Source organism: Temnothorax longispinosus, chromosome 5, assembly GCF_030848805.1.
Source record: "Temnothorax longispinosus isolate EJ_2023e chromosome 5, Tlon_JGU_v1, whole genome shotgun sequence".
Lineage (NCBI taxonomy): Eukaryota > Metazoa > Arthropoda > Insecta > Hymenoptera > Formicidae > Temnothorax > Temnothorax longispinosus.
The window spans coordinates 12,481,364-12,497,994 of record NC_092362.1 but is presented as its reverse complement, the minus strand read 5'-3'; the positions used below and the strand labels follow the sequence as shown (position 1 = coordinate 12,497,994).

At 36.4% G+C, this 16,631-nt stretch overlaps 2 protein-coding genes and 1 long non-coding RNA gene across 5 annotated transcripts in view; all 3 read right to left on the bottom strand.

Annotated features, from left to right (window-relative positions):
- Positions 1-16,631, bottom strand: part of LOC139813476 (uncharacterized) — a 396,598-nt gene that overhangs the window by 177,740 nt on the left and 202,227 nt on the right. The window lies entirely within an intron of this gene.
- On the bottom strand, positions 5,856-7,437 carry LOC139813033 (uncharacterized). Of its 2 annotated transcripts, XM_071778279.1 has the most exons (5): positions 7,355-7,437; positions 7,158-7,266; positions 6,774-6,926; positions 6,513-6,578; positions 5,856-6,430 (listed from the first exon to the last, which is right to left on the bottom strand). In XM_071778279.1, exons 2-5 carry the CDS (start codon positions 7,162-7,164, stop codon positions 6,297-6,299), a joined length of 360 nt encoding a protein of 119 aa, XP_071634380.1. In that variant the 5' UTR covers positions 7,165-7,266; positions 7,355-7,437; the 3' UTR covers positions 5,856-6,296. The 2 variants fall into 2 exon arrangements, with proteins under 2 accessions (XP_071634380.1, XP_071634382.1); XM_071778281.1 differs by lacking the exon at positions 7,355-7,437 and having other exon boundaries at positions 7,158-7,268.
- On the bottom strand, positions 10,130-11,855 carry LOC139813211 (uncharacterized). Of its 2 annotated transcripts, none has more exons than XR_011732076.1 (4): positions 11,414-11,855; positions 10,835-11,055; positions 10,527-10,731; positions 10,130-10,426 (listed from the first exon to the last, which is right to left on the bottom strand). It is a non-coding gene; the product is annotated as an uncharacterized lncRNA (long non-coding RNA). The 2 variants fall into 2 exon arrangements; XR_011732075.1 differs by lacking the exon at positions 11,414-11,855 and adding an exon at positions 11,154-11,296.

The following is a 16,631-nucleotide window of genomic DNA, read 5'->3' as shown; positions in this document are numbered from 1 at the left end:
TTGCGTCGGTCGACGGACGTTTAACGTTACGTTTTTCATAAAAGGTGGACGAAGGCAGCGAAACACGCTTCGAGGTCTAAAAACTAGAGATTTCGCCCTCGCAACGGACATAGAGCAACGCTTACGTCCGTCTACGCTACGTTTTTTCCTGTTTTAACTTTTAACGTAGAGGTAACAACTTTTTACGAGTCAACGCGGTGGTATCGGTTTCGTACAATATACGAGTATTTGCGGGACTAAAAACTAAAATAACGATGTTTTTTGAACTCTACGACGAAGTTCTGCGAAGCCGTTAACTCCGCGTTGCAGTTCGGCTTTCGGCAGAGTCTTTAGAAAGTAACTTCGCGACGTACTAGATGTTCAGTCGTCACGAAACGGTCATACTTTCGCAGATCCGTTTTAAAAAAGACGAAAGGCCAAACGTCGATCGAAGCATCGTTCGTTCGACGTTAAGATATATACGCGTCGTCGAAAATCTTCGCAAATGTTAACGTTGGTGTCTTTAAGTTTTTTTTCTTCCTCGTCGTGGTTTTTGAGAGCGTCGTCTCACTGTGCACGCCTCAACCCCCAGTAAAACAGGTACGTCGCATCTGCGTTGACGCTACGTAATACGTGGATGGAGATTCATCCACGAGTTTGCCACGTACGTCAACGTTTCTTTTTCATCGTCAAACGCGAAGAACATTCGTCGCGTGGATTCAACGTTTCTTTTCTATCGCTAAACGCGATGTACCTTCGCCACGTAGATTCAACGTTTTTTTTCATCGTCAAACGCGAAGAACCTTCGTCGCGTGGATTCAACGTTTCTTTTCCATCGCCAAACGCGAAGAACCTTCGTCGCGTGGATTCAACGTTTCTTTTCCATCGCCAAACGCGAAGTACCTTCGTCGCGTGGATTCAACGTTTTTTTTCCATCGATAAACGCAAAGTATCTCATCCGCGTAGTATCAATGTAGATTTTGCGTAGATATTTTCACTGTTCTACTGACAGATACGTTCGCAATCTCAGGAGACCGTGATATAGCACGGTCACGCGCACGTAATATAGCTAAATAGAACGTTATAATGAATACGTAATAAAAATGATAGTGAGACATTTTAAACGTGAAGAATTTTACTATGTCGTAAAAATACAAAAGTTATGTGTTATAATAATAATCAGTTTTTAAATTGACGTTGTTTCTTAAGATGATTTTTGAAAACGTATATATTTGCGCTAGTTCGGACATATGTAGACTATATATAACACTTACATCAACGTAAGAAGTAGTCTACCACGTAAGGCAGTTGGCTCACGATCCAGAGGTCCCGAGTTCAACGCCCACCAAGGTAAGTGTGTTTTTATATGTGTTTTTAAATACGAGAAAATATTTATACGCATAGACTGCATCTTAAAAAACAACGTTAGTTTGAAAATAGTACGAAACGTTCGATAAAAATAATTTTTTTTATGCCCGGTGACGATCGGACCGCAGTGTCTTCTAGTCGTAAGAGGTTTTTTTTGGGTGAGTATACGTCAATACTATGCATCAGTAGTTCTCTGTGTAATAACGTACTACCAGTACGCCAGTACTGCCCAGTACTTCTAAAGTACTCGCCAAAATATTAAGACGTAAAACTTTCACGTAAAGTCTACGTTAAATCGATGATCTCATCCACGTGGATCCGACTACCGTTTTTAAGTGGATAATCCACTCGCGTGTCTACGTGACGTCTACGTCGCTGGTCCACATGAAAGAAACGTGAATTCCACGTTCCTGTTTTACTGGGGACGCGACCGCACTGTTGTTTGGACGGCGCGAACGTCGAGCAAAAACGGAGCCCCTTGAGGGGGTCCATCTAACGATGTCGCGTGTATGCGGCCTCTCGCTCCACGCCCCCCATGTTCGAGCGTCTGCGCGACAACGACGAGCCCCGTCGGTGTGACACAGGTGAACGTTCGTGTGCGTAGTGCTCTGTCGACAGTACTGTGCTCCGTACGTTTTCTGTACGCACGAAACGTTCGTGTACGTAAAAATGGCGCGCTCGCGTGTTTTTGACACGTTCTTAAGTGGAACCGGCGAAGAGAGACAAAGAAAACGAACTGCCTATGAAAAACAGGCAACGTGGATTTGCGCTCAAGAAGAACGCGTTGGCGATGGATCCACACGTACTCGCATAATGTTCGGATTTTCTACGCAACGGCGTTTGTCGGTTCTGCAAGATTCGCTACCGGAAGGAACGAATATAAAAATTACAGAGAATCCGAAAGAAATGTTCGTCTTTTGTACAGCCATTGACAAGCAAGGGGCGCGAGCAACGACATACAGTAAGGGCGTGGCGCCGAACTTTTTAAAAATGAAAAAGTCAGAAACCAACGACATGTTACACGCCGCGTTGCGATGCGAGTCAAAACCCCTGGCTATGGAAAGGATCAAAATAACGGATATCAGTTATTTTATCCAGAATCGGCCAAAGTTATCAGCATACTTTAGCGAACATTTTGCTGAAAAGGATGCCTCTCTGTATGAGATGAGAGACTTTAAAGTTCCACCGATAGACTTTTCTTCGAACAAGACAACTGTACTCGTCGGTCCGGTAAGTCGTTCCGTTAAAAAAAAATATCGCGGCGCACCGCGTGCGCGTGGTATATATTGCGCGACGTTTTCGTTGTTCTTTTTTCAAAACTGTGAACGCTATGGTAACGTTACCGTAACGATAGATTTTTGTGCGAACCGTAAACGTCGTCTACATACACGTCGCGTTTATGTTCGTTTTTCGTCTTTCCGCGTCTTTTCGCGTATTTTTTCGTCGTATATATATATATATATATACTAGCAGATGTCCCGGGCTTCGCCCGGAAGTCGTTTTTCTTTAAACTATTTTCGTTCGTCAGTAAAATATTCAAAACGGAGTCGTGGTCGTAAAGAAATGTTGTTCCGTACGACTTCGTCGTTCTCGAAAACGTTTAAGACATTTAAACGCGATTTTCACGTTTGTGTATTTTCTATGTTCCGTCACGTTTCAGATCGTGGATCTTTTTTTTTTTTTGTTTCTCGTTGAAGGAGAAAACGGCCTACGGCCGATCTTAAGGTCGGTCCCTAAGGTTCGGCCGGACTTGCACCGGCTAAAAACCTACCCCAGCCCCCACCCTTGGTATGATGTGTATAGTTACCCTCCCGTCGTAGCTCTCTTTTTTTCTCCGTACGTTACAAACGTTCTCCATATACCACATTTTTAATAAAAAATGTATTTTTTCCTTCACGTATCGGTTCTTGTTTGTTAGTTTCTTCTATTTTTATTTTCACACTTCCTTTTTTTCGTGCTCTAGGAAATGCTGCCGAGAGTTGTGTCACGTCTGACGGTATAATCACCGCTATATTCCAGTCGCATAAATTTTTTCGATTTCCATCTCTATTGCACAGCACCTGAAAACAATATAAGAATAAATAATCACACCTTAACCTAACTATCACAACAATCACTCAGCTGATGCGAGCACGCGTTCTTAAAGTAGTAGACACAAACTTAGAGAACATGGCTGTCTTAAGGCCTCTTTTCAAGCTTAAGCCCTATTTTCATGAATTACACTATAAACTTTTTGGACAATTGCTTGTTAAAACTCCCCAGAATCACTAAAATTGATCGTCAATGAATATTACAAGCTTTATGAGATTTTTTATGCAATATAAATTCAATTTAACACATGAATAAATGCATAATCCATAAGAATAAACTCAGAAAATTAAAATAAAATATAAATAAATAAATTAAAAGCAGACTATTTATAAGAACATAACCTTTTGTACCTAAGGAACATTATCACGCTAAAATAATAATTATCTCATTAGCATTTTTTCAAACATGATTGTTATAAACAATTAAATTATATTATTAACAGACCTAGCTAATGTGACTAATGGAACTATCACAAAAAGTCAAACAACTTTTGGTTATAAACCATTATAGTATCTCTCAAAATAAACTAATTAACAATAAAATTTATTATAAAATTATTATTAAAAATGATGAATAAAATCACTGCAGACACTCAGCAGAGCATGTCAAGTAATCCCATAAAAATTCTTACCTCATATCTCTTCTTAATTCCGAGATATAAATAAAAATTACAGAAATCCATAAAACACAGAAATTTCAAACAACCTAAAATAATGCCCTTAATTGTCTGAATACAATAAAAGAAACCCCATTTTTTATCTCTTACCGTTCTCGAGTTAGAAATTATTAAAGTTTCACATCCGCCATTTTGAATTTCCTACCCTTTAGACTTACAAAGACCAAATCACTTTTACATTAATATTTTAGTCTTTTATACATTTTAAAGCTGAAACATTTCTGAACGAAAATTTTGACACTTAATTATTATGATAAAAATAGAATCTCTCATACTCCTAAACACCAGTAACGTTAACGCCGATTTTTTATTTAAATTAATTAAATTAATAAACGAGATTGAAAATTAAACATTCACTCCATGTAAGACAAGGATAGCCATAATAACTCCTTAATAAATTAAAATAAAATAGAAAACGAATAATTTGAAATGAAAACAATATAAACGCGTATAAGGAATAATCATTAGAACCGTTCAATAGAAAAACATTTACTATATAGTTATTTAATTTTGCAATTTACTTTTATAAACAATCATAAATAAATTATTGACCATGTCAATAAATGTTTTTAACTTATACCTCGGATCACGTATAACAATTTTTATATAAGTTTAAACCATGTCACTTTTCTAATGAAAGCTACACGAAAATCTAAAGGAAAAACTACCCGGTATAAGACAAAAGACCCGGAACCTACCCCGTGACAAACATATATATACATGTCCTCAGGTAGTTCTCAGGACATGGGAATTAACATTATAATATCCCATAAACCACAATCGTAAAAAATCTTTTTTTATATACACTGATAACCTGAACATTTCCCATTGAAAATAATCTATAAAGCATAATTTTTAATCAACTCCTATACCTAATTAATCGAAGAAATATATATCTTTAATTGTGTCCCGACACCCCATAATAAAACTCGTATATATATATATATATAAATTTCACATGTATATATATAATCCACATTAGCAACTCTGTAAAAGTAATAATAACTTTTATTCTTGCAATTGTTTATTTACGAAATATTTATAACAATAAAATAAAGAATGCTCATAAACGAGATGATATTAGAAATTCAAAACCTCTTAAATAAAGAGAACATAACAATATTAATATGCAAATTAAAGAGCACTAATTTATTTAATTAATAATTTGTTATTAACAAATACATATATTAACAATAAAATTTTCCAATGCTATATTATACTGTAGCGAAAGTCCTACAATATATTTCCTATACACTCCTATCAAATTCCTAACCATTCGTGAGATATAAAAATAATAAAAATCTTATTACATGTATATATATAAACAATTTAATTTCATTGATTTCCTGTACTAATGAGAATGCTGACCATTTCTATCTGCACGATATATTGGGTGCTTTCCAGCAAGGGAACACAGTCATACACAGTGCGACACAGTGTTACACAGTGTTGACTTGTAGCTGAAACGCTGTTTAGCTTTTTTATTTCACCGCCAGAATGGAGGGCAGTCACTTTACATAACCTGATCTAACTTGTCACTAGGTTTTTGACAATTTTAATTATGATAATGTTGAAATTGAGGAACCGAATGATAATATTAATGTAAATGATGATCATAACGAAAATAATTGCCGATTTCAAGAAGATCGAAGGATGCAATTATTCATGGAAATATTTGGCCAGGAATAAACAATGTATTGTTATGTATAAGTTGTAAATAAAAGTATTTAGCCATAACAGCTTGAATATGAACATCATATTTTATTATAAAAGTATCACAAATGTATGCTGTCATCCAATAGCATGAACATTTCTTATAAATTAACACAAATAGTGAATATTACAATTATTTAATCACATAATAATTGCAAAACGTAGGAACAAAATTATAATTATTTAATCACATAATAATTGCAAAACGTAGGAACAAAAAATAATAGAACAAGTTTGAAATATTAATAATTAACCTGATGACTATACTATATGTTTACTATTAATAAATGACAAAATTAGAGAAACTAGTTTCGTAAAAATGCAGTTATTAATTATTATAATTATAAGTACTTATGGATTATCGAATACTGACCTTTAATCAAAATGCACTTTATAATTTAAATAACATAATAATATGGTGTGTACACACACACACACACACACACACACACCTCGATTTCGAAATCTTTTAGGCCATCTGATATTGCCAAATTGTCCAAATTGTCCAAATTTTGGTTTTCTTCTTCGGATGATCTAACATGTGCATATTAGCTTCATAGAGGCTGAGAAGAGCCATTGTTGCATTATCAGTCCACACAGCACCTATAAAATATAAAAATAGCACATTTAAAATTAATATGGAAAAATAATTTAATTTCAAATGTATATTTAATATATAACTTACTTTGTTTAGCAGATTTCTCACTACTACTTGCAGTAGTGCGTACGGATTCTTGACAGTTACTGAATGCTGTAAGAATAAATTATAAAATATATAAATTGTATTTCTTAAAAATTCTATGCATAGGATAAATCATACATATTGCATGTATTAGATATTTTATATAAGATTCTATTTCAGTTCTAATTTATGAAATAGTTTGAAATTAGATTAGGAAATAGCTTATATATTTAATAAGTTGTATCTACTATTAAATAAACTTACGTTCATCATTGACATCCAGATTGTCGTTTGACTCGTTTGTAAATAAAACGTTGTCATTTTCCATATATATATCTTTATTTTTTAAGCATTCGTGCATGGATGCTTCCTCTAATAATAGGATATCTGCATTGCAATGTTTGCATGTGAATCCTACTGCAATTTGGAAATAAATAATCATTAATTATTAAAATGACTAATTTTTAATAAAATACAATATTTATATGTATTGTACAATTGTAGAAATGTTAACATTTTAAAAATATTAAGTGACTGAAAGCTGTGGTACAATAATTTTTATCAATACGTCAGTAAAGTATTATTGTATGCAACATTTGTCTTTGCAACAAATAATAAATAATATAAAAATAAGTATGTACTAAATACCTTCCATGGTTCAGAAACTTCTACAGTAGAATATCTTTCACTTCTTGTCGTCACACGTGTCACACTATTTGGAATATAACCTTAAAGTTTTCTTACCAGACCGTAGAAACTACAAAAATAAATGGTACCACATGTAAAAATGTCGGTAATGTTGGTATCCATGGAGTGACACAAAACGATGACACAGTCAAACTCACCATTTTAGCTGTGTACGATTGTGTCGACTTGTGTCGTAGTTGGAAAGCACTGGGTCGAACACTGTGTTACACAGTGTCGCCTGTGTACATTGCTGGAAAGCACCCATTATTAATCTAATATTAGAATTATTATTACCACCGCTAACATCACTTTTATCAATATTATTATTAACAAAAAAAATATATATATATATATACTTACCAAAATTAATATAAATATCGAGCGTCAAGTGCCGAAGCGTTACTCACGAACCTGAGAAAAATAAAATTGTATTATGCGAAGCATAAGAAACACGAAACCGAGCGAGATGCGAGTATTGTACGATCTGAAAGAAAGAAAGAGAGAGTCAGATATACTATAATAACTGTTAGACGAAGAGAGCAATATCTTTTATACTTTAGACATACTAATAATGACTTTAATTGTACTATTGAATTATTCTATTGTATGTAAAGTATGTCTAAAGAAATTTAAATAATATTCAACACATATTTGTACATTTTAAAATTAAAATATTGAAGATCTTTTATTTTCCTTTCTAATAAAAATCATATTGAAATTTTATAATGAAAGAAGGTATCGCTCTCAATACAAATCGCTGTTAGAATAGAGAATAGAAATAGAATTCAGATGAGTCACCTGTATGACTCATTCGAGTGAATCTAGTCCTCGCATAGACCATATATGGACATGTCGAAGTAGGGATGGGCGATACAAGAGAAATATCGATATTTCGTATCGATACGTATCATAAATAAGAATATCGATACACTAAAAATATCGGGCGAAAAATATCGATATTTAACAGTATCGATACTGTCGATACCTCTATTATTAGTTATATTTTAATTTAATTTTGAGAACACACAAATAAGCAGCCCGCTAATCCGTCGTCATTGTTAAGTTCGTTTTCTTCGATTAGTTATTTACATATGTGTTATAATGATAAAAAAAGTTACAGAAATACACTATTAATATACACTAATTATCTTAAATATAAAGTCACAGTATTGCAAACGGCATGGAGATCAAGTTATTGTTTGAAAAGGAGAAATCAATTATGACAGATACATATGCGACAAGTAGTTTTATGCTAATTGTAATAAATTTGGATACAAAATTCACGCAAACAGAGAACAAAAGAAGGTACATGTTCCTGTAAATGATTAAATAGAAAGTTGACAAATTGACAATGTACAGTCGCGGTCAGAGTAGTTGCAACACTTTTCTTTTAACTCTACTATCTTATTACAGATTTCTCACGGCACATAATACTTATCGTATGCTACACATTTGTATGTGTATGTTTGACAATATTATTATTACCGATTGTGAAAGTAGTAGTTCTTATTCTGAAACTAAATGCGCGTTCTTAAACTTATTTTAAAGAAAATGTTGCAACTTGCAACTACTCTGACCGCGACTGACATAAGTATATATGACAGATATGACTATGTCCGTACATGCAAATTACATTATAATATGCGCTAACTTAAGCATCGATTATCTATCCACAAGTATATATAAAAATATATACATATATAGTTACTACAGTAACCAATCTTCCACAGAAAGAGAGTTTAAAAAAAGCATCTGTTGTAAATGTTTACCTGTTATACGATTTCTACTTTCGGTGACAATATTTCCGGCCCGTGAAAATAATCGTTCACTTGGAACGGAGGTCGCAATTATAGTTAAATATTTCAATGCTATGTTTTTTAAATCGGAATGCATATTTATTAACCAATATTTTAGTGGATTGCCATCCATTTTCATTGGTGGTTGATTTAAATAATATTGAAGTTCATTCACCATTGTGAAATCGTTATTCTTTAACGTATGTTTATATTTAGCAACTAAATTTTCGTGTAATGTCCAAAAATTATCACTTTGGATTAAATTATTTTGTTGCGCGTTTTGAAAATCGCATATATCTGATTCATTTGCATTTATATTTATTATTTGCGTGATTTTGTTAACACAATGAGCGTATGCAATTTTATCAGAAAAATGAAGGTTCTTGAATCGAGGATCTAAAATAGTTGATATCACCAACGGATAAACATTTTCAATATTACTAAATCTGTTTGAGAACTGACGTTCTAATTCACATTTAAAGTGAACACCTATTTCAGTTTTTGGTGTAAGTATATCTAATTTATTTTTTAACGTATGGATAATCGGAATTACTTTGCTGCCAGTAAGATAATGTTCACCGCATATAATTCTAGTGGCTTCATTAAATGGTTTTAATAAATCAACAAATTCTTTTGCAGCTTGTAATTCAGATGCAGTCAACATTATCGGTGCTGTAGGTTGTTGCAGAAGAATACCATTTATTTTATCTGCTAATTCAATAAATCGTACAAGCATGTCGTAAGTCGAATTCCATCGAGTTTCGACACTTTGTATTAACTTGAAGGCTGAATGAGCTCGCAATTCATCTGCAGCAACCACAGAGTGTTTAAAATATGTAACAATAGTTTTAATTTTTTTACAGAAATTTCTAACAATAATATCCTCTTTAATGATAATTGATGGAACTAAGTTCAACGTGTGTGCAAAACAAGACAAATGTTTTTCAGTGCCAAACAATTCGGTAATTGCCTTTTTCATGTTAGCCGCGTTATCCGATACAACACTTATAACACTTTCTTTATCTATATTCCAATCACGTAATATGTTTAACAACCACATTTTTATATTTTCAGAAGTATGTCGGTCATTTAACTCAGTAACCCCAATAGTCACAGACTTGTACGTTTCTTTTAATATATAATGAGCTGTAAGACCTAAGAAACTTTTAGTATTTAACGTATCCGTCCAAATGTCGGTTGTTAAACATAAATTTTTAATATCTGAAAATTGAGCTTTTATCATACCTGATAAAAACTCATATTTTTCTTCGATCAAGCTCGTGATTTTTTTCCGGCTGGGAATCTTGTACAACGGCGCAACTGTTTTCATAAACGTAAGAAATCCTTCCTTTTCCACTGTCGCAAATGGCAAATTATCTTTTGCAATCATGAAAATAAGCTTGTTGGTATACTCAGCAGCTTTTATTCCTCCATCTATAATAAAGACAAAACATGAAATATATATAAGATAATTGAAATGTTTAACAAATTAAATTTTAAAAGTAAAATACTTTAAATAATAAAACTTAAATACCATAAAATGATTTATGGTTTTGAAAAGCAGAATCAAGAGTACATTGCCTCTTTTTCAAAACTGGTAATGACACAACTGATGCCTCTGATCGTGAAATATTTGACGTGACTGATAAAACTGGCGATTCTGAAGAATTAGGAGGTGAAACAGATTTTGCCATTATATCAAAATCGTCATCAATATCTTGATCAGTTTCATCTTGCGGCTAAAAAGCGTAATATAAAATGCATTAGTAATATTATTTTATATTAAATATTGAATAAACTTAATGTAGTTTTCAATACAAACAGTAATTATATATTTATTACCATAACTTTTCTCTGTTTCGGTGAAGTTGAGGCCTCTGTGACATCAGATGTCTCAGTAGCCCTCTTCATTTGTAACAGAACTTTAGGATGTGTTCGGGTCAGATGAAAGCGTAAATTTGTTGTATTTCCCTTAGTTTTGATCATCTTGTGGCAAATGTTACATTGGCCGCCTTCACTGGTTCGGGCAAAAAATTTCCAACAATCACTTTTGGGTGGTGGCACTGTACATAGAAATAAATAAATGCAGGAAGAATATTTAAATGACAAAAAAATAATCTAAAATAATGCATGCAAGTAAGATAATGCATGAGATAAGTACTGTTATAGAATTAGTGAGAAGGTCAGGCCAATAGCAACGTGGAAAAAGTGAGATTAGGATTTTGAGAAGTCTTTTCCAAGTTCCCAGTTCAGTTTTCAAATTTAATATATCCAATATCATGCATGTATAACTTCTGCAAAATTTAGAAAATATTGCCACATAGTAACAAATAAACTTTGATCAACCCAATCATAGACAATAGATATCCAATTTAAAAGAAGTGAAAATTATTCAATTATTCTTACTTAAATTATACTCACGTAAGCTGCGTTCGGATTTCGGATAGCGTGCTATCAGTATCAGCAGACTTCACACCGCAATAGTTGTACATACAGTACATACAGTGTATGTCATACACTACACAATAGCGGAATGCCCGGCGAACCGGGCGAACAACAACCGCCACGTGCCATTCACGTGCCGCGCAAAATTTGCGCCAACCCGTGCTAGACACGTAATTGGTAACCAATCACAACTATCACATGCCAAGTAGCTGCTGCGTGCGCAATTGACGGTATACACTCACGATCAGGCGAGGAAGATATATCCGTCGAATTATGGACTGTATCGAAAGTTCGATATTCATGTTCGAATATCGATACAGGCTAATATCGAAATGTAAAATATCGATACAAAATATCGATATTACAGCCCAAAAGTATCGATATTCAAAATATCGATACAGTATCGCCCATCCCTATGTCGAAGCAGAGCACAACGCATGACCATATAAGGTAAAGAATTTCAAGACACCACCTTATGACTCATTGCTGGCAAGCGAGTCACACCACTAGAAATAGACTCACATCCGCTAGACAACGCCTTATGACTCATTGTAAAGAGGTGCGGTCACCTCCCACTACCGTTTCCAAAATTGTATAAAAGCGGAATATTTCACCCTCTCGACGGAGAGTGTGGAACGAGCCAGGAAAGGTCACATATCTTATACTTGTTTCATCCTCCCACATAAACCACTTGTATCGTAAAAGTTCTACAATAAATATCATACTTTTTTATATCAAAAAAAAGATAAAAATTATTGAATTACCTACCTTCGACGGATCCAAGGAGCCATAATCTACATCGCCGACCAACAGCTAATTATCCTGGGGTTTTACCTCCTTAACTGCAAGAAAAAGAACCCATCAACGGAGACGTTCTGTCGGATCGAGCCACCTCGCATCACCCAGGACGTCACAGTTGTCCATGTGCAACGACTGTATTTCGTAGATATCGTCCTACTTTTTTTAATGTTTGTCCTCGGACTTTCGTTCGTGTCCGTGCAACGGCTACACCTCGTGGAACGTGTCGCCTTTTAAGTTTAACGGGGAGTTCACGATCACTTGGTATGAACGCTCGTCTTGGTAGAACAACACGTTCTCCTCTCGCTGGCCCTGTCCGAACCTCCGCATAACGCAGGTTTTATTTCAGTTCTCTTACACGCACGTTTGTTCTCGTGCATACGCCTTTCTTTGACGTTATATTCCTTAAAAGTATTATTACGGCACTCACTTTTAATTTTACGCGATGACGTGGCCGTCCACTTGGTGTCACACTATTTAAAAACTCCGTTGGAAACGTTAAATGTTCATGTTCTTCTTCACTCTCACGAGAGTCACGGGCAAGATATTCTTTTTCTTCTCTTTTCCGTAAACCTAAAATGTTGTCCGTACGTTTAAACGTGTCCTTATTTTTTGAACAAAGGATCGCTCTCGCTGGATTTTCCATTATTTTTTCCATAGTTATTTTTTCTCCAAAAATCTCTGTACGTAGTGCGTCTTTACATAAAACGTCGTCTGGACGTTCTCGTGTATCTTGTTGTAGTCCCGCTGTCGTCGTCAACGTACCCTCTCCTACGTCTCCTATCTACTATCTAGCGAAACCACTGCCAAGGGAACGGGCTTGGAAAAATTAGCGGGGAAAGAAGACCCTGTTGAGCTTGACTCTAGTCTGGCACTGTAAGGAGACATGAGAGGTGTAGCATAAGTGGGAGATGGCAACATCGCCGGTGAAATACCACTACTTTCATCGTTTCCTTACTTACTCGGTTAGGCGGAGCGCGTGTCCCGAGGGCTTCGTGCCCGGCGGTCACGGTGTTCTAGAGCCAAGCGTGTCAGAGCAACGCCTCTTTCCTCCCTTGTTCTCATATTTTCCTTAAGTTTACGTTGACGTATTTTCTTCCATCGTAGCGTGTGTTTTACAGTTGACTCACGTCGAGCTGTTCTGTTTTGCATGAGCCACTACAGGTAACGTTTGTTTCAAGTCTCCTGCAAAAAGACGTACTTTTGCTCCAAATGGTTTTGTCGTCCTTATCAAATCTCTTACGACGTTATCGACTGCTGTTAGAGCTTGTTCTACAGTCCGGCTTACTTCATCCTATCGTCGTACGTTCGCAAAGCGTACGTCTCTTGCTTTCTGCGTGTTTCCTCTGATATTTGCGTTCGTTGTTTCATCTCGTGGTCGTGTTAGTTTCAACAGATTATGATATGTTCTTCCTCCCTTTAAAAGTGTTGCTGTTTGGCCTGTTTTTTCACTTCCTGCAACGCCGTCTATAAAAAATAATTTTTTGACTTCCGTTTCATTTTCACGTACTTGCCGTACTAACGCGTACACGTGCTTTTGCTCTGCCGTTACGGTCAACACAAAATCTTCTCCTCTACTTCTTTCCTCATCTAACGTACGGCTGGCTTTGGTTTTGGCACGTTGAAGTTTACACAGCTAGTTCCCGTCGTTCCGCGATACACGTCTAAGCTATATTTTCTGACGTATCCCGCGTTCTGTGTACATAATCTTCACGCCGGGCGTCTTTATATTTCGTCCAAAGTGTTGGTACATCTGTAGGTGTTCCATATATGCAAATATAAGCAACGAGCTCTCTACGTTGTGCAGGCCGTTGACTCTCTTTCACTTCTTCTAGCGTTTTGCCCCCGTGATCATCTGCGTCTCGCAACGTCCTTGTTTTTGTCGCCGCCTTGAACGTCTCCGAAAGAACTCCGTTGACAGTTTTCAACGTCTCGTAACATTTAGTTCCCTTAATATGTAGAAGAAGCACGCGTAGATAATATCTTTCCGTATCTTTTATGCTTACTGTATCGAATCTGGAACGGATCTTTTCTGTTCCTTTTTGACGTAGTTTCCCGTTTGCTTCTTTCTTTTCATACACCATGTGTGACGCACGCTCTGCGTCGACGAACGGTCTCGTTCTTTCATCATCTTGCGTCACGTTAAACCATGCAGTAAGTGTAGTGTCCCTTTTCTGCGCACTTTGTGCTGCTTGCTCTTCCGTTCCCTCTTTGAAATATATCCGTTGACGCGTAGGCAACGGAACTGCCAGTCTTCGTACTGCCGGAGATTTCATAAACCGTTCATGTCCGTTCAGTCTCCACCGTGCTTCTGGTGTACCAACATCGCTTGCATCCATGACGGCGTTTACCTTATCTATTTTACGTAGTCTCGTTCCGTCTCTTGTTTGCACCTTACGTGCAGCACACGCAAATCCTTTGTGAATGTACTTGTCGAAGTCGTCAACACTCTTTACTGATGAACATATTTCCAACGTCCGGTGCCGATCATCGTTCCGTAACAAATATGGCGACGAGGGCACTACCCCGCGCGTCGTACGTTCTTTTCCTCTTACTCTGTATTTTTTCCCTATCGTCCTTCTTTGATACATAAGATCGCCCGTCTCCGTTGCTTCTGTTTCCTCTCTAACGTTTTTTGGATAACCTTTTGTACACTTTCCATCTTTCCTTATGCAAAGATATCTTCTCGATCTGTCGCTACATGATCCGTGACGCATATGCCTTAAAACCCGTGCCGTAAGCTCTGGCGATTTTTCTTCATCAGGGAATTCAGTTTATACCATCTTATCTCGACGTTTTTCCGGCTTTGGCTTTTTTTCCGCACCTAACCGTGCAAGTAACGGCAACGGTGGTACGCCTCTTTTTTGGAACTCACGTACACCTACATAAGCTCGGTGTTTTTCGAAACGTTCCTTTTGCCGTAGATCTCTCCGCAGTTCTTTTACATCCAAGTTAAAGATTTTTGCTACTAAATCTGGACGATCGTCTACTTGACCGCCCGCAAAATTTTCCTTACGTGACGGAGACTGTGGCGTGCCGGTCACTGTTAAAAAGCGGTCTGGTTTCTCAAACTTTCTTACCATAGACCGTGCCGCTTGATATCTTTCTTGCATATTTCTTGGACTTCCCCGAACGGATGATGATACGCGTACTGGTATACCAGCTTTACGTCCTTCCGTTTGTTCTTGCGTATCTAAGTGATCCCGTACGCCTAAATATAATTCTGCTCTTATCTTCAGTTGCGTTACGTTACGATACGTAAGTCTGTTAACCTCAGTTTTCATATAGGCCGCTACGCGGACGTGACACCTCACGTTGCTGCCATTTTAACGTGACTAACGTCTTTTCTAGGTGCCAACAAGTAAGCCGACGACGTCATCTGAGAACGTTTATATCCTTGATATAGAGGCGTCGTTGCGTTCATTTCAGACGGCCCGTCCGCGTTACCATATAGATATACGAAAGGATAACACCGTGGATCACACCTTTTCGTCAGACGTGATATGAACATCCGTCGACGTTTTGTTATATAACCTACGGTCTCTCCCAACGGGAGGCTGTGACGTCCTGGGTGATGCGAGGTGGCTCGATCCGGCAGAACGTCTCCGTTGATGGGTTCTTTTTCTTGCAGTTAAGGAGGTAAAACCCCAGGATAATTAACTGTTGATTGGCGATGTGGATTATGGCTCCTTGGATCCGTCGAAGGTAGTTAATTCAATAATCTTTATCTTTCTTTTGATATAAAAGAGTATGATATTTATTGTAGAACTTTTACAATACAAGTGGCTTATGTGGGAGGATGGAACAAGTATAAGATATGTGACCTTTCCTGGCTCGTTCCACACTCTCCGTCGAGAGACTCTCCATCGAGAGGGTGAAAGATTCTGCTTTTATACAATTTTAGAAACGGTAGTGGGAGGTGACCGCACTTCGTTACAATGAGTCATAAGGCGTTGTCTAGCGGATGTGAGTTTACTTTTAGTGGTGTGGCTCGCTTGCCAGCAATGAGTCATAGGGTGGTATCTTGAAATTCATTACCTTATATGGTCATGCGTTGCGCTCTGCTTCGACATGTCCATATATGGTCTATGCGAGGACTAGATTCACTCGAATGAGTCATACAGGTGACTCGTCTGAATTCTATTTTTACTCTCTAGTCTAACAGCGATTTATGTTGAGAGCGATACCTACTTTCATTGTCAAATTTTAATATGATTTTTATCATAAAGAAAAATAAGAAATCTTTAATACTTGAATTTTTAAAATGTGCAAATATATGTTGAATAAAATTTCTTCAGACATACTTTGCATACAGTAGGATAATTTAATAGTACAATTAAAGTCATTATTAGCATGTCTAAAGTATAAAAGATATTGCTCTTTTCGTCTAATAGTT